Below are 15,432 nucleotides of genomic sequence, written 5' to 3'. Positions count from 1 at the left end.
TAGATGGGTTGGTGGAAGGATGGATGGATGGATGGATAGATGGATGGATGGATGGATAGATGGGTTGGTGGATGGATGGATGGATGGATGGATGGATGGATGGATGGGAAGGGGATCAATGGGTCTAAGGTAACTTTCCTATTATTGTTACATCTCCTGAAAGGCGGACAGATGAGCAGGACAGAAGAAATGTATCAGTGGACCTGAGAAAAGAACAGAAGCCAAACCCAACAGCAATAGCTCTAGTGAGATTCACAGAGCACCTGTCACTTCCAGGCCTTTGGGGACACTGCACATAGGTCTCATCTCACTGACACAGCAGTACAGTCAGGAAAGGATCATGTCTGCAGCCAGGGCACGTGTGCAGCTGCATCATGTCAGGAGCGTGGCAGCACAGGAAAGGGCACCTGTGAGGGCACAGTGAGCAATGGGGCAGGAGCCACTCTGGAGGGCAAACAACTTAGGAAGGCAAGCGGGGGTGATATGGCAGAACACAAGGATTGGCATCACTCTGAGTCACTGGGCAGAGAGTGGCTTGCTGGACTGTGATGAGAAAGGCTCAGACATAAGACATCCGGGCATGTGAGAGGGTAGGAGTATCCAGAAGTGGGACTCTGGGTGAGAGGCACTGGGGCAGCCTCTGTCTGAGAGCAGGAGGATGCCAGGTGGTGGGCATGTGAGGATGGAGCAGGGGACACCCAGTCATCTAAGCTGGGCAGGGCCCAGGCTCCTGGCTCATGCTGTACCTTCCTCATCCTTTCTGCAGGCCAGGAAGCCAAGGCACATGGAGGTTCAGTCACAGCCACAGGTAGAGGACACAATGTGGTCTTTTTCCCTGCAAAGTACTGATACCCCAGAGAGAAGGAGGGACTGTGGCTAGCCTGGCAGTGGGCACAGGAGCATAAGGCAGCCTCGGGGGTGGAAGGAGACAGGATCTGTCCCTAAGTGTGACTCTGCTCCAGGTGGGCTGAAGCCTGCTTATTAAAACTGATTTCGTCAACTTCCTACAGAGGAGGAACTCAAAGAGGAGAGAATTCCTCACCCCCAGATTCCCATTTGGAAAGTGCCAGAGATATTGTGGGGCTTGTCATCCCTGCTCTGAGCTGTTATGAATGGCCTTTCTACCCTGGTTCCTGTTTGAGGGTTCAAGGGAGTTGTCTGGCTCCTTTCACAAGGAGCTCCCCTTGCTCTGTCCCTGGTCTCCCCTCTGGCTTTCATTAGATGCTGCTAAGTGGCTATTTCCCCAGCCCAGTTATGGGGGAGCATCACTGCATAGCTGTACCCCAAGATGTAAAAATCATTTGGTAAAATGAGCCTAGTTTCAGAAGAGCAAACCTGGGGGTCATTTGTTGCAGGCATTCAGTCAGCCCTGTACCCACCCCGCAGCTTCCAAGGGCAGGGCTCCATTTCTGATCCACGATCCTGGGGGCCTCCTCCCACATAGCATGGCACTGACTCCTGACGCCCCTCTGCAGCGCTGACATCAGAACCTGAGTGGGTGTCATGGCTTCTCTCCACCTCCCCAGGGACTTGCTGGCAACTCTGAAACAATTTTCCCATCTTGTCCAGATGGGATTTCCAAGACATAATTATGGGATAATTACCATGCAGGCAGCTGTCTTGTGCCTGACATTAGGTTCAAGCATTTGGCAGTGAGGGGTGAAGGCCGCTTTCCAGATTTTGACATTTCTCTGCACTCTGTGGCTTGCTCTAAAGACAGCTTGCTATCTAACTGCCCGAAATAAGATACATTTTTCTAAAAGTGAAAGTTGAGGAAAATGAGCACTTGTTGTCTCAGCATGGCGAATGCCTGTCTATGAGATGTAACAGAATGAGTGTCACCAGGCAGGCTGCAGGAAGCTGGCCCAGAGTTTTCATGGCTGAGTTGGCTGAAAATTTAAAATAAGCCCAGGAAGCAATGCAGGGAGGAAGTATGTCTGTCTTTTCCTATTTCCAAGCAAAAGTCAGAGGCATCCAGGAGTAGTCTTACCCTGCACCTTCTGCACAGAACCTTCTTTCCTAGATCAAGCATTCGCTGAACACCTACTGTTTGCTAAGAGGTCCTGGTAAGGCAGACTGTCCTGTTCGGCCAGGACGAGAGCTGAGGTAAAGCCTGGGAGAACAATTTCAGAGTGCAAGCATGTCCCTCCACAGGCAAGCCCTGAAGAGGTGTGACAGTGTGTGGCAGGGGCTGGTGACCTGGGACCCTGCAGAGGAAATGATATTTATCCTGAGAACATGACATGCCTGGGGCCCACAGGTGGAGAGGGGCGAGGGGACTTTTGCCAAGAGGAGGAGCAGCTGGTAGAAGACCAAAATGATAGGGCTTGGTAACCAGGGGACCCAGGGTTGCTCCTGTGGCTGAGGCATGGGTAGGGAATGGCAGAGGACAGGGATGGGTAGGAAGAATGCAGTATAGAGAGAGTGAGAGAAAGAGAGAGAAAGCAAGTGAGGCCACATGATGAAGGGTCCCGCAGGCCATGGAAATGGAAGAACAAAGGGTATCAGGGCAGGAGAGATTCTGACCCTGCATGGAGTATGGGTGAGAACCAGAAAAGACCCATGGCAACAAGGGCAGTGGAAGGCACTTGCATGAGACAGAAATAAAATGACTTGGGTTTGGATAGTTGAATTGATTAGCTGTTGCTACCATAATGCTCAGTAACAAAAGTCCCCAAAGGCGAAATAGCGCACATTTATTAGCATAAATTTCTCACTCTGCATCTGTAGGGTGACAAGTCTTTGGCTAATCTGGGGTTGGCTCTAAGCTTCGGGTGTCGCATCTTTGGGCCAGTAGCTTCCTGAGTCATATGTTCCTTATGAAGAAAGGCGGGAGCACAGGAGGCCACATCCACTCTGCAAACACATTTCCGGTTCCTGCTTGTGTTGGACTTACTGATCTCCGGTTGTCCAAAGCATATGACAGGGTCAAACCCAAGTCAGGGAGCAGGGAAACACTTCTACCCTCCAGGAGATGACAGGAAGTGTGTGGAAGTAACACTTTGCTCAGGGGAGAGGGAGGAATCAGCAGCTTGGTGTAGCAGTAGTCACAGGAAGTCAGAGAACAATGGAAACTAAGCAAGAGGCTGCAGAAAAAGGAAGAGCGGGACCTGGTGGTGGATTCAGCCCATGGCCATCTGTTAACCAGGAAGTGAGTCTGGAGAGAGAAAGACCTGACGTGCATGGATGTGTAAGCCATCATGGAAACCAGGTGTCATTAGGAAGGCCACTGAGGATTCGATCAGGATAACCCACTCTAAGTTGTACAGTTATATTGAATGCTATTCAGAAATGCATTAAAAAGCAGGAGTGAAACAGAAGAGACAATTCAGAAAGCCGAGGCTAAGAGATGCTGTGGTGTGAGCTGAGGGGTGGGAGTGTAGGTGGATATAACATGGGATTTGTTTAGGGAAGAATCAATGTGATTTCCTAGTGAAAGTGATAAGAGAAAGAAAAATGAGAGGTAACTTCTGGTTCTTTGCTGGAGCAACTCAAAGTATTGGAGCTATTAATGGAGGGGACCAATGAGAGGGAAAGGGGAGCACATCTCCCAAGGAGGGCTCAATGGAAAAGGGGATCAGAAGAAAGTGAGCCCTGGAGCTGAAGGAATGCTTCCGCTTTCACCAGTGTGCTTCTCAGATGTCGCTTCCTCCAGGAAGCCCACCCCAGCCAGACGTGGACCTCCATGTGTGTCCCTGGCTCTCTGCTGCTCTCTGCACCCAACAAGGGCCGGGGGAGGAGGGATGAATCTGTGAAGCAAGTTGCTCCCAATGGCTCTCCTGTCACCGTTGCTCACCTTTGGAGCAGGAGGCTCTATACTGGAGCTCAACTCACCATGCTGGAACCAGCCTTCCCTTTCTGGAAATCCCAGCGCCAACCCCAGATGGCAAAGCAAGGCACTGGGCAGTTCCTACAAGGAGGAGAGTGACTGTGTGTATCTCTTGCTTAGCTCACTGCACAGATGCTTTGTTGATTTGGAGATGGCCACTGTGGGGCTGTTTCACCAGGGAAATAGATGGAATGCCACTTCCACTAATCTGCACACGGTTCCTATGGAACCTATAGAGGTGACGTGGCGGGCAGTTTGGTGGCATCCTAGCCTCAGCCTCTTGGAGTTGCTCTAGCAGAGATGCAGTAGCACCAGCTGTCGCCTTAAGTCTTGAGCTCTAGATTTCAGCCTCTGGATTAGGAAAATTGAGTGATTTTTGAGGGGGGGGGGATTGTGACAAGTCCCATGTGGCAGGACTGACTTGAAAAGCTGACAGGGTCTTCCTTTTCACCATGTAAGTCCCCAGAAACTCCTGAGTCCTGAGACAGACTGAGGGGAGGCAGGTGATGGAGCAGGACAGTGCAGGGTGACAGTAGGACCTCAGGCAGAATGGGCACAGCCAACAGCAGCCACATTAACAAACCATCACCACTGATGAACCTTCCTGAGGGTCGCTGGGAAGTGGGGTACAGCCTCATCTCTGAGTGGCCTTATCTGAATGGCCTCAGGAGCTGGAATGTATCTTTACTCCTGAGTCACTGTGGGAAGCAACTTCCAGGGCTGACAGTGTGGCATTTCCATGTTTTAGGTCAAAGCTCACAGATGCTGGCCACTGGGAGCACCTGGTGACATCAGGGTTGGGGGTGTGGCCAGTGCAGCAGTTTGAATGTGTCATGCCCTGGAAACTCAACTCCCCAAGTGGCATGTTAATGGCGTTTAGCAGTGAGGAGGTATTAGTACTGGATGAATTCCCAGAGTGGGGCCATGGTGGCACCAGGGGCTTCATTAGAAGAGGAAGAGAGACTCGAGTTGGCATCCACTTCACTTGGCGATGCCCCGTGCCAGGTCAGGGACCAAGAGGAGCCTCTTTACAGCCAATAGCCGCTAAGCTGGGCTGTAGGCTCCTGCCAACCAGAGCCAGGAGACATCTTCCATCCTTTGCATATTACCCAGTCTCAGGTACTTTGTCACAGCAGTTGAAAACAGATAAGACAGAAAACCAGTGGCATCTGCTACCGTGGCTGCTATGGGTCTCACAGTTCATTCAGGACTTCTACAAAAAATGACAGGCAGGAAAAGCACGGCCGTGACTTCCAAGGGCTGGCAGGTGAAGAGAAGACCCTTGTGTCTAGCCAGGAGACTTAGAGTCCCAGCTTGGGTGGAAGTGCCAACCTCAGCCGCCATCGGCCTCACAGCCTGCAGTAAGATCTTCACCTCCCTGAGCCTCGCTTGCCTCCACACCAAACGGAAAACAAAACACATAGCACTAGGGAAGGAAAGGATGCAAGGACACTGGCTGTCAGGAAGTGGCTTCTCACTGTACATTGTCTGGGGGACGTCCTTCTCGGTAATGTTACATAGTGGAAGCTGAGGTTAGGAACATCTGTTTGGAAACTATGCCAGAGCCACATGAATCCAAAAGGCGACACAACAGCTTCTTGGTTTTCCTGAAAAATTTGTTGGTTGGGTGGAGCTGACCTCAGGCTATGGGGGGGGGGAATCAGAATGCCCTAGGCTGGGGATGCTGCCCCCCCCCCCGCACCGGGTGGGCTCGGTATGGTGTGCAGAATGTTGTGTGGAGCAAGGTGCAATCAGGTCTCTGCTTACTGAAATCGTGTACCGCTATGGGCCCTGTTCCTGTTGACTTTGGAAGCTGCAGACTGTTTGCTCTGCAACCACTGCCAAGAGGGAATCACAAGATCAAAATGCATTTTCTGAAGGTAAAACTCAAAGCAGCATGAAATGTCAGGACTGGACAACCCAGGAAGCACCCTGCAGGCTCAGTGCCATGTTGCCGGGGCGAGTTTCTGTGTCTGTACCTTTCAGCCTCATGTCTTGGGGCAGGCCTTGGGGAGAGTGCACCTGCACGGAGGTGGTTGCACAGACTTCTTCCTGGGATGATTTGAGTGGAGAAGGATTCAGCAGACCTCAAGAAACTAGCTCGGCAGCCTCCGGGGGAATTGTGTACAAATGTTTCCTCCTTCCGCTTCAGTGTAGTTACCTGGACATACTCATTTTTCACAACCCAGCTCATTAGAAAGACATGGAGGGGGCTGGGGATTTAGCTCAGCGGCATAAGCGCCTGCCTTGCAAGCAGGCAGTCCTGAGTTCAATCCCTGGTACCGATAAAAAGGAAAAAGACAAAAAAAAAAAAAAAAAAGGAAAAAAGAAAGACATGGAGGATCTGTGTGTTTTGCTGTGTGCTCATCATGCCTCAAAAGAAATGTGGCCCCTTTAGAGACAGCCTGGCCAATGCTCCCCACCATCCATCTCACCATGAAAAGCTCCACTCTTGCCAGTGCCATGCAAGTTCACCGCCACCTACCACTCACACCCATGAACCCACAGCCTTGCACACACAGAGTCTGTAGCAGGTGCCCATCTGAAATATGTGAACCAGGGGATGTGGTACTGGGATGAGGAAAACTCTGGGCAGTGACAGTTGCACTCAGGTCATCAGTGCCTGGGCACAGGCAGGAGATCAGCCCCATAGGAAGGCAGTGAACTTGAACTTGGGACAGAGCACAAATAAGGAAATGAGTAACGCCACCTGGCTGGACTGAAGGTCCCACGTGGGGACAAGGTGACAGGAGCAAATGGAATGAATTGTTCCCTTTTGAAAAGGTCTCAAATGCCCAACTACAGGGCAGAGCTCTTGGATATGGGACAGTGGGATCCTGTGTCCTTGGCGGAGCCTGGACCCACCTTTGTTATCTTTCTCAAATAGCATCCTATAGATGAGAAGGCTGCTTTTCATTTTGTTGTTGAACTACAAGAGCAATACTCTCTACTAGCCCCAGAGTAGAAGCTGCTCACATGTCCATCAACCAGAGAATTAAACAAATCAGTCACTATATAAGATAAATGATCAATGACTCATTGAAGGAATCTTAGCAAACCTTGTTGAATAAAGGAACGCTCACTCTGCTCACACACAGTAACCCTCCAGGGAGACCCAGAGCATGGGCGAGAGGAACCAGGCACAAAGCAGGACTACAGGGCAGAGAGAGCTCTGAGTGCTAGAGGGCTGGGGTCATGAAGGGGTTTGGGCTATGTGGACACATGTGTTTCTCAGGACCCATGAGATAGTGCAGTGATGATTTGTGAATTTCACCGCATGACAGTCACATCTAAAAATGAAAGACAAGTGAACTACAACTGAACCCTGTGCAATGAGATGCTGGCAAACGTGTTGAGGGTAGAGGATACTGGTATCTGTAGATCACCCAGAAGTTCATCCCAGAATAGTGTGATGTAATTCTTCCAACTTTTCTGAATGCTTGAACATTTTTACAGTAACATGTTGGATTTTGAAACAAGCTGTGCCTACTCCTGAAAAATAACACTGGGGAGACCAGGAATGTAACACTGTGAAACATCATTCCGGAAGTATCAACCAGCTTATAAAAAATGAGCTTTGGAGTCCCATCCCCAGAGCTCCCACAAATCAAAAGAAGAGAATGTAGACTTCACATCTCCCCTAGATCTCTGGGTACTGAGGTACTGGCAGGTGTGGAGGATGCTGGTCCCTGGTAATTAACCTTCCCTGTGAGTCAAAATCACTTGGAGAGCTGATGAGCATGGAAAGCCAGGTCCCACCCCAGAATTCCTGCTCAGGAATCTTGGAGGGACTGGGACCATGCACCTCTACTATGTTTCCGGGAAACACGCTACCCCTTTTAGCCCCCTGCTCTTGGGCACAACCTCTAGTTCAGTGCAGCTTTATGACCCTGGTCAAGGGCAGAAGCAGTATCCTTTCTACAAGTGTGGGAGAAACCCTTGTGACCTTCATCTGCCAAATTGAACCGTGGGTGCTCTACCTAAGACTGTAGGCAGTAACCACTGTAGCTCTTTAAATGCAATCCAAATAAATTAAAAAGTAACCAATATTAAACCTCTCATGTGTGTGCCAGCTGCCGTATCGGAGAACACAGAGGCGGTGTGTATCCACCACTGCCAAAAGCGCTGCTGAATAATATTGTCTGTAAGAATTCCAAAAGTTGTATCACTGTGAAATACACTCCCCCAAAATCCTACTGTTGTCAGAAATGGAATTTTAACTCTTTTCCTCTCCTATGCTTGCTGACCCATCAAAGTAGAGGAAGCATACAGACACTGTATTGCAAAAATAGAGAGTTTCTTCCAGGGTGGTCCCATAGCCATGTGATGAAATTCACCCTAAAAGCAGCATGAATTTGAAAAAGCAGAGGCTCTACAGAAGTCAGACTGACAGGGATGTTGTGTGGACAGCAAGGATCATACAAGACACAGCGGAGAGTCTGAGTCGTCTTGGGGTAGGGATCAAGCTGGGGCAAGGCTGGTTGTGGAAAGTAAGGACCCAGGTGGCTGAGAGTGGACAAGCAGGATCAAAGCTGTTTGTAAAGTACACTTTGCACATTCGAGCTCAGTGTGCAGCTGCCAAGGCTGTGATCTGCTTCTTGTTCCTTGAGATGAGAGTTGCTTGAGCACCCTGCAGTGAGCGCTGCCTTTCGGGGATGTCTAACTGTCTGTTTCTTACAGATCCGGCTGAACAGCAGGGGCCTCATCTACTCCGTGGGCCTGCTCTTGGCCTCTGTCTTTGTCACGGTAGGTCTGCTGCGTTCTTTCCATTCTGGAGCTCACCCATTTGACCAGGTGGGCTTGGCCCTTGGTGAATGGGCTCAGGAGCCCCCCAGAAGGTTCTCCTCCCAGGAGAATACCTCATCCCTCTGCAGGCAGCTAGCTGCCTTCTCAGAGGTGAGGCCTTACCTCACATCGAACCCAGAACATCTTATCAAAGCAAGGAGAAATTCCCTCTTTTCACACAAAATTAACCATCAGAGGTAAATTCCAGTTAGTTTCATGATCAGACCATGAAACATCTACATAAACCCATGGACATGAGCAATAGTTAGAGACTAGGAATACAGTGCATTCACCATGTAATTTTTACCCCATTCTGCTGTCTTGGCCTCTGCTCCCATTTGTGTCATGTTATATTCCTAATTCTACCAATGCATTCAGTGGGAAAAACCCACACCAACTCAGAGACTGATCACAGGGGTATCACTCACACAGCCATATGCTGCTGAATGAAATGCAATATGCTTTATTTCTTAGTGTCCCAAGGAACTATTGAATTTCACCAGTTTTGTGTTGTTATTGTACACGTTAGCATACAGGAGTTCAGAAGGGCCGCCAGGAAATGAGAGGTGACGTAGGCTGGGCATCTAATGTCAAGGATTTAGGAGCACAGACGCTGCCCACACAAAAGTACAAGTTTACGCATACTCTTGTATAGCTTGGGTGGTTCCTTGGGTCTGGTGGAGGTGCGGTTCTGACACTTTGAATAGCCGCACATTTTGCTCATTTGCTTTTCCTGTGGGTCCCACGCAGCAGCCAGATGACCACAGCCAGAGACTGGGTCCCCTCTGAGGTACTGGGCAGCTATTCCCCCACCTGGCGCCCTCTGAGCCTCTCTGTGTCCCCAGGTGTTCGGTGTCCACCTGAACAAGTGGCAGCTGGACAAGAAGCTGGGCTGCGGGTGCCTCTTCCTGTACGGCGTGTTCCTCTGCTTCTCCATCATGACGGAGTTCAATGTGTTCACCTTCGTGAACTTGCCTATGTGCGGGGACCACTGATCTTGGCCGCTGCAGAGGCCCGCAGGGCTCCTTCCTTCTGTGCAATACGAGACCGGCTGCACCTGGAGTTGCGCTGGCCCTGGGGCTGCGGCGCTGTCTCCTCTGTGCTGTCCACAGTCCTCCACTCCAGCCCTGGTGGCTCCAGTGTGCCCACTATGTCCCCTGGCTCCCCACCTCCTGATCCTACCTCCCGCTGCCCCTCCCCACAAAGACATCCTACACTCACGTGAATTTCCAAGCTCCCTTTCTGAACAGTGACTGAGATTCTAGAACCAAACCGGCTGCTAACTGGCCTGAGCCAGGCACAACCTACCACGGTCCCTCCTCCTTTTTTAAGTTATTTGATGGAAGACTACCCTAATTTATGACCTGAGACTGTGGAAGAAATAGGAGAGGAGAGGATCCACAAAGACAGGGAGCATTCAGGGTGTCACTGGCTTAGGAGGCGATTCCTCGGTTGCTGGGTTTAGGGGTGGTTTTGTTTTGGGGGGCTCCCCCTTCTTTTATTCCAGAGGTGGAAGACTTCCCTTGCACTGCCTCTCACTGGGCTCCAGATCAGTGACACACGCAGGCCGAGAGCCCTCTAGGGTGAGCCCCGGCCTGCCACAGTCCAGGACCACCAGGCTGGCTGAGGTCACCAAGAACAAATGCTTGGGACACCTGGCTAACGACCCAGGCATTACTGAGAAGGTGCAAGGTGTTGGAGGAAGAAACCTGCTTCCCACACCTTCCCTGCCCCAGCATCTCCTCCTCATAGGTTCTTTCTAGTTTTTCAAGCAATAGTTCTAGCCGGCCTGAGGCCTTTGACCCAGGGCCCTGGGGAGACCATCCATCCGAAAAGTACCAGGCGGCACCCACAGAAGCTTGCCCCACGCGTGAGACCTTGAGATGTGCTCTTCTTGCTCAATATTTGGGATGACAGAGAGTGTGACCCAGAGGCCACCACTGCTATCCGTGCGGGAGTTACAGACACTGGTTTCTTGGAAAATGGAGAGAAGCGCATTTTTGCACAGACCTCGTCAATTGAGTCCCAGTTTGCCACTTGGTATCGAGTACACTGGACCCTGACAGCTGGCTCTTGGGCACACATGCTGCCATGCTGGCCTGGCTTGGCCCTCCCCTCCTGAGGGCTGGCCAGAAATGGACCCCAGGAAACCATAGAATGTGTTCAGCGTGGGCTCGCTCCAGGGAATCGGTCATCGCGAGGGTTTTTGCCAATCACTGCTCAGCAGCCCTGCTCTCTTTTGTATGATGCTGAATCATTATGCAGACTAATTCCACCAAGCTGAGGCCCACCCACGCTTGTTACACTTGTATTTATTGAAACTGTGGACTCTTGCCCGTGCCGTCCCTTGCATTTACTTTAAGCACTGATCACATAGCCCATTCATTCGGTATGGTTTTCCCGGTCCCTTGTACACATTCTGGTATGAATTGTAAGAATAACCTGCTACCAATGGGTTGAATGTTTCTGTCTGGGGTGCAGACTGAGGGCAGCGTCAGCCCAGGGCATGCCCACCCAGCTGGGGAGCCGAAGAGGGGCCCCCCACCTGGGCTCCCAGAGCTGAGACACACTTACTGATTCTGTTGCACATTTTGCACTGGTTTATGGCGATTGTTTTCTTGGATGGATAGTGTAAAATAAACTTCTCTGTTCTGTATCTTTCCTGGAGCAGAGTGTGTTAATTTCTCTCTCTGGAAGGGGGTCCATTTTCTGGCAAGGAAGGGAAATGATTGCAGTCACTGGAAAGCCAGGGTTTCAAGCTGCTACTATTTGGGGGTTGACTCACCTGGGAGAATGAAGTGGTGAGTCGTGAGTCCTTTCCAGATCTGGAAGGGACTTTGGACCTGGGGTCCTGTGGAAGCATAGATACCTGTGACATTATCAGCAGTCCCTTCTGTCAGGAAAGACATCAGGAAGTCCTGCCATTGACATTCAGCAGTGGTCAAGTTCTCCATCCTATCTGATTTCACACATTTTTAGTCATGGCCACCAAGACCTCCCCAAAGCCAATTCCTGCAAAGAGAAGCACTCAGGTATGATAAGGATTGTCCCCATCCTATGGGATGCTCAAGAAATACTTACCTGCCTCTGAAATTAGTAAACAAGTCATGTTTCCTCCTGAAATGCAGCACAATTTATTGACAGGAAGCAGGAGAAAAGTAGCTACTGCAAGAAATAAAAAAGGATAGAAAGAGTTACAGCGAGGACAGGCTTTATGAAAATAAAGATCTGAGAGGGCCCCAGCTCCCAAGGGCCATGTGGCAGCTCTCTCACAGGGTGAGGGTCTTAGAAAGGGCGGCAGCTGATGAGGAGGCTGGAGGCTGACTGTCCCTGGGGCCAGGCCACCTACCCTAGCCCTTAGCAGGTCTGTTTTCTGTTTGTGCAGGGCTCCTTACTCCTACGGGCCAACAGGCCCCTAATCCAGAATGGTCTGTTCTATATTCAGGAATTAGGCCAGGACAATTAATTAGGGGTGTTGGTATTGTTACAAAGCCAATGGAATGTGGGCAGGGGACTTCGAATTTTTCCTTACAGCTACTGATTCACAGTATCTATTTTATGTAACTGCTTAAAAATGTATATTCCCAAGGGGTGGGGAAATAGTAGAAATTTAACTTTGTTTTAAGTATGTCTTAGGATATTTTATTACTATATTTGTATTTTCTACAAATAAACCTTGGACATAATTATTTTCATTATGCTGATTGGTGCTTACAAAACATTAGATCCACTTATATGAAATAGAGTAGGTTTGGTTAGTTTTACTTAATCAAAGGTGTTTGATGAGAAGCTTAATTTTAAAAAAAAAGAGCACATTTTCTGTGAATTCTTTAAAAATTATAATTCGGTTCTCAATTTCTCAAAATAAAGCTCCTGGGATCAGACAATTTCCCTGCTTTGTCTGTCAGGATTGTCAGTAAGGAACCCGGAGAGTGAGGATGGGGCATATTTCTGTCCAGGTGCACAGTTAGGTCTTCAGATGCTAATTGAGACCGTGGTTCCTGGCGGGCTGGCTGCCCAGGAAGTACAGTTGCTGGTTTTATTGTTTGCACAGCTTCTCCTGTGCTGGGCCTGGGAAGGGTCAGGATGATTGAAGAAAGGGTCTGGCCAATACCACAGACTCGGTGCTGTCGTGGGAGAACTTCGCAGCAGTCATCTGAGAGAGCTGCTTCAGGCTTCACCCCCCAGGCTGGAATGAGCTGTGACAAGAAACTTCAGAATCCTTGCAATTGCTTCCTGCATGTGTGTCTGAGCCCTGTCCGCCAGTCATTGCTGCAAGAAATGTCTGGTACTAGTGTGTGAAGTTCCTTTCAGCATAAAAGTAATTAATACCTTTGAGTTCTTCCAGGAAGAGTAAAAATGGACTCCATTCAATTTCAAAACTCAAACATTTCTTCTTCCAGCGCTGATAGACAAGGAGCATGGGCGTGTCTGTGCCAGTCTGCCTGGTATCTCTCTCTTCTTATAAAGCCACCACGAGTCAGCCCCAGGGACACCACCGTGATGATCTCATCCTGTCCTAGTGCATCCCAAAGGCCCCGCCTCTGGCCAACACAGCCAGACTCCATTTTCAGCACTCATTTATGACTTTGTGGATGAGATCCCTGTGCATCAGGTGACAAGCCACACTTAAACCATGCCCAGGGTGTCTGCAGATGGCACTTTCTGTGCTCCTGCCCTGTGTTGGTAGCAATTGGCATCTCCATCTCCCCAAATATTTATGCCTTCTATGTGCTGGGAACATTTGGGTCATAGGAGAAAGGAGCAGAACAGTGGTCACCCGAGACAAGGATGGGTGGAGAGAGGACAGAGCCAGGCATGGTCAGGTATAGCAAAATACACGTGGAGGCCCTGAGTGTGGTTCAGGGTAGGGCCCTTGCCTGGTGTGTACAAGGCCCTGGGTTCCATTCCCAGCACAACAACAATAAAATAAAAACAGGGCAGAGAATTGTGTGCTTTGATGAGCCCCAGAAGCCTTTCCCGGCCCATCCTGTTCAGCATGGTCTTGCATTCAGACCTAGGCCAACAACTCAACTCTGTCCCAAGTTGGAACCTCTAGATGTACCTAAGACCACAAAGGCTACCCCACCTGCCAGTGCTTCTGACAGACTGGTTGGCTGCCTGCACAGCGGAACTTCTGATGGTGTTTAAAGCTCCTCAGGCACTTCTGATCTTGTCTGCAGCTCCAGGAAGTCTCACTATACCCTTCGGATTGTCCACTGTGCCAGCTCCAGAAGGCTTGCTGTATGTCCTGTGGACCTCTGCTGCTCCATGCGGGGGCAGCCTTTCTCTGTGAGAGAGAGAGAGAGAGAGAGAGAGAGAGAGAGAGAGAGAGAGAGAGAGAGAGAGAGAGAGAGAGAGAGAGAGAGAGAGAGACTTTGTGGAATCTTGGGGACACCCTTGTCCTGAAGCACTGATGCAAACACATACTGCCCACCCTGCTGTAGGGACAGGTGACTGTGGCATACTTGCAATGTGGTACATGCAGCTAAGGAACAGAGTATAATCCTGTTCCTCTCTCGCCATTTGAAACTGCACCTACAGAGCTACAGGCAATGTAGGACTGTGATCTCAGGTGGCCTGGCTCAGATCTCAGCTTCTCAGTGTGAGAAGAGACCACATCTGCCTTTGTCCCGGGGGTGCTTGGGCACAGCATCCTCACTGATGGGCCTGGGGCAGTACAGGCCTTGTCTTCTGGGAACTGGTGAGAAATGTGTAGTCTCAGGCCCCACCCGGGCTCACAGCTCCAAACTTGCACTTAGGTGATTTGTGTGATCATCCAGGTCCGCTCTGCTTGCCAGGAGTCAAGCCCCTGACACGCAGTCCTGTTCCAAGTTTGTTCTGTTTCATTGTCACCAGTATCAGTGTATGCAGCCAGGATCGCCCATCGTGGACAGGCACCAGTTACAGAGAGAGATGCATGAAAAGTTGGGAGTGGATCCATGATGCTCAGAAGGCAGTCACATTTCAGTTCCAATAAGGTTTCATTTTGGTGGGCGCAAAGGAGAAACTGCATCTCATTGAAAGGCAAGGAGATCACTCAGGCTTCATCTCATCTGAATTTCAAATTCACCCTGTTTCATTTTTTAAAATTTTTGTTTGTTTATTTCTTTTTCGAGACAGGGTGTCACTAAGTCACCAATTGTCCAGATTGGGCTCAACACTATGGCCCTCCTGTTTCAGCCTCCCAGGGCTGAAATTTCAAATGTGCACTACTCTGTTTGAGTTCCTTACTTCTTTAGGCCTGAACACCCACCAGATCTGCTGCCAGACGCCTTGTGAGAAATCCTTGAGCTGTGCTGACAAGGAAAACGGACCTGTTTCCTTTCCACTGTGACCTGAGGGAAGATTTTATCTTTTTTTTTTTTTTTTTTTTTTTTTACTAAAGTCCCCTGAGATTTCACCTCACTTGCAAGTTAAAACAGTTCTTCTTTGGGGCCAGAAGAAGGAATATCTCTACCAAGAATGCCAGTGAGTCAACGCATTACCAGTTGGGTGCAGAAAATAGAACAAGGAATAAGGCAGTTCTCATGTAGCTGCAGTTTTGGTGAGAGGTGTGGGGACAGGTCCGTCCCTCTGGAGGGTTAGGCTATTAATTTGGGGATGAAAATTGGAACCCAGCTGGAGAGCAGCCAGGCTCCCAGCCAGAAGCAAACAGGAAGTGGGGAAACAGATGACCAGCCCCACAGGGCGCTGCAGCTGGTCATTTCTGTGCCCCAGGGAGAGCAGGCACCTCCGAGCTCAGCAGTGGGAGAGACAGGGAAGATGGCCTCCCCTCTTCCGCAGCTGGTCAAGTCAATTTAATCACAGCTCTCCGC

At 50.0% G+C, this 15,432-nt stretch overlaps 1 protein-coding gene across 1 annotated transcript in view; it reads left to right on the top strand.

The window, feature by feature from the left end:
- Slc24a3 (solute carrier family 24 member 3) overlaps nucleotides 1–11,270 on the top strand; it is a 438,881-nt gene extending 427,611 nt beyond the window's left edge. The window contains exons 16-17 of the mRNA XM_003476377.5: nucleotides 8,510–8,575; nucleotides 9,460–11,270. Of these exons, the coding sequence (XP_003476425.5) occupies nucleotides 8,510–8,575; nucleotides 9,460–9,609 (216 nt within the window). The 3' untranslated portion in view covers nucleotides 9,610–11,270. The remainder of the gene's footprint in view (nucleotides 1–8,509; nucleotides 8,576–9,459) is intronic.
- The last annotated feature ends 4,162 nt before the right edge of the window (nucleotides 11,271–15,432 follow it).

This window comes from Cavia porcellus, unplaced genomic scaffold, assembly GCF_034190915.1.
Source record: "Cavia porcellus strain 051 isolate PalLab524CR breed Dunkin Hartley unplaced genomic scaffold, mCavPor4.1 scaffold_5, whole genome shotgun sequence".
In the NCBI taxonomy this organism is placed as follows: Eukaryota; Metazoa; Chordata; class Mammalia; order Rodentia; family Caviidae; genus Cavia; species Cavia porcellus.
The sequence above is the reverse complement of the archived record's forward strand: the minus strand, read 5'-3'. Positions and strand labels throughout refer to the sequence as shown.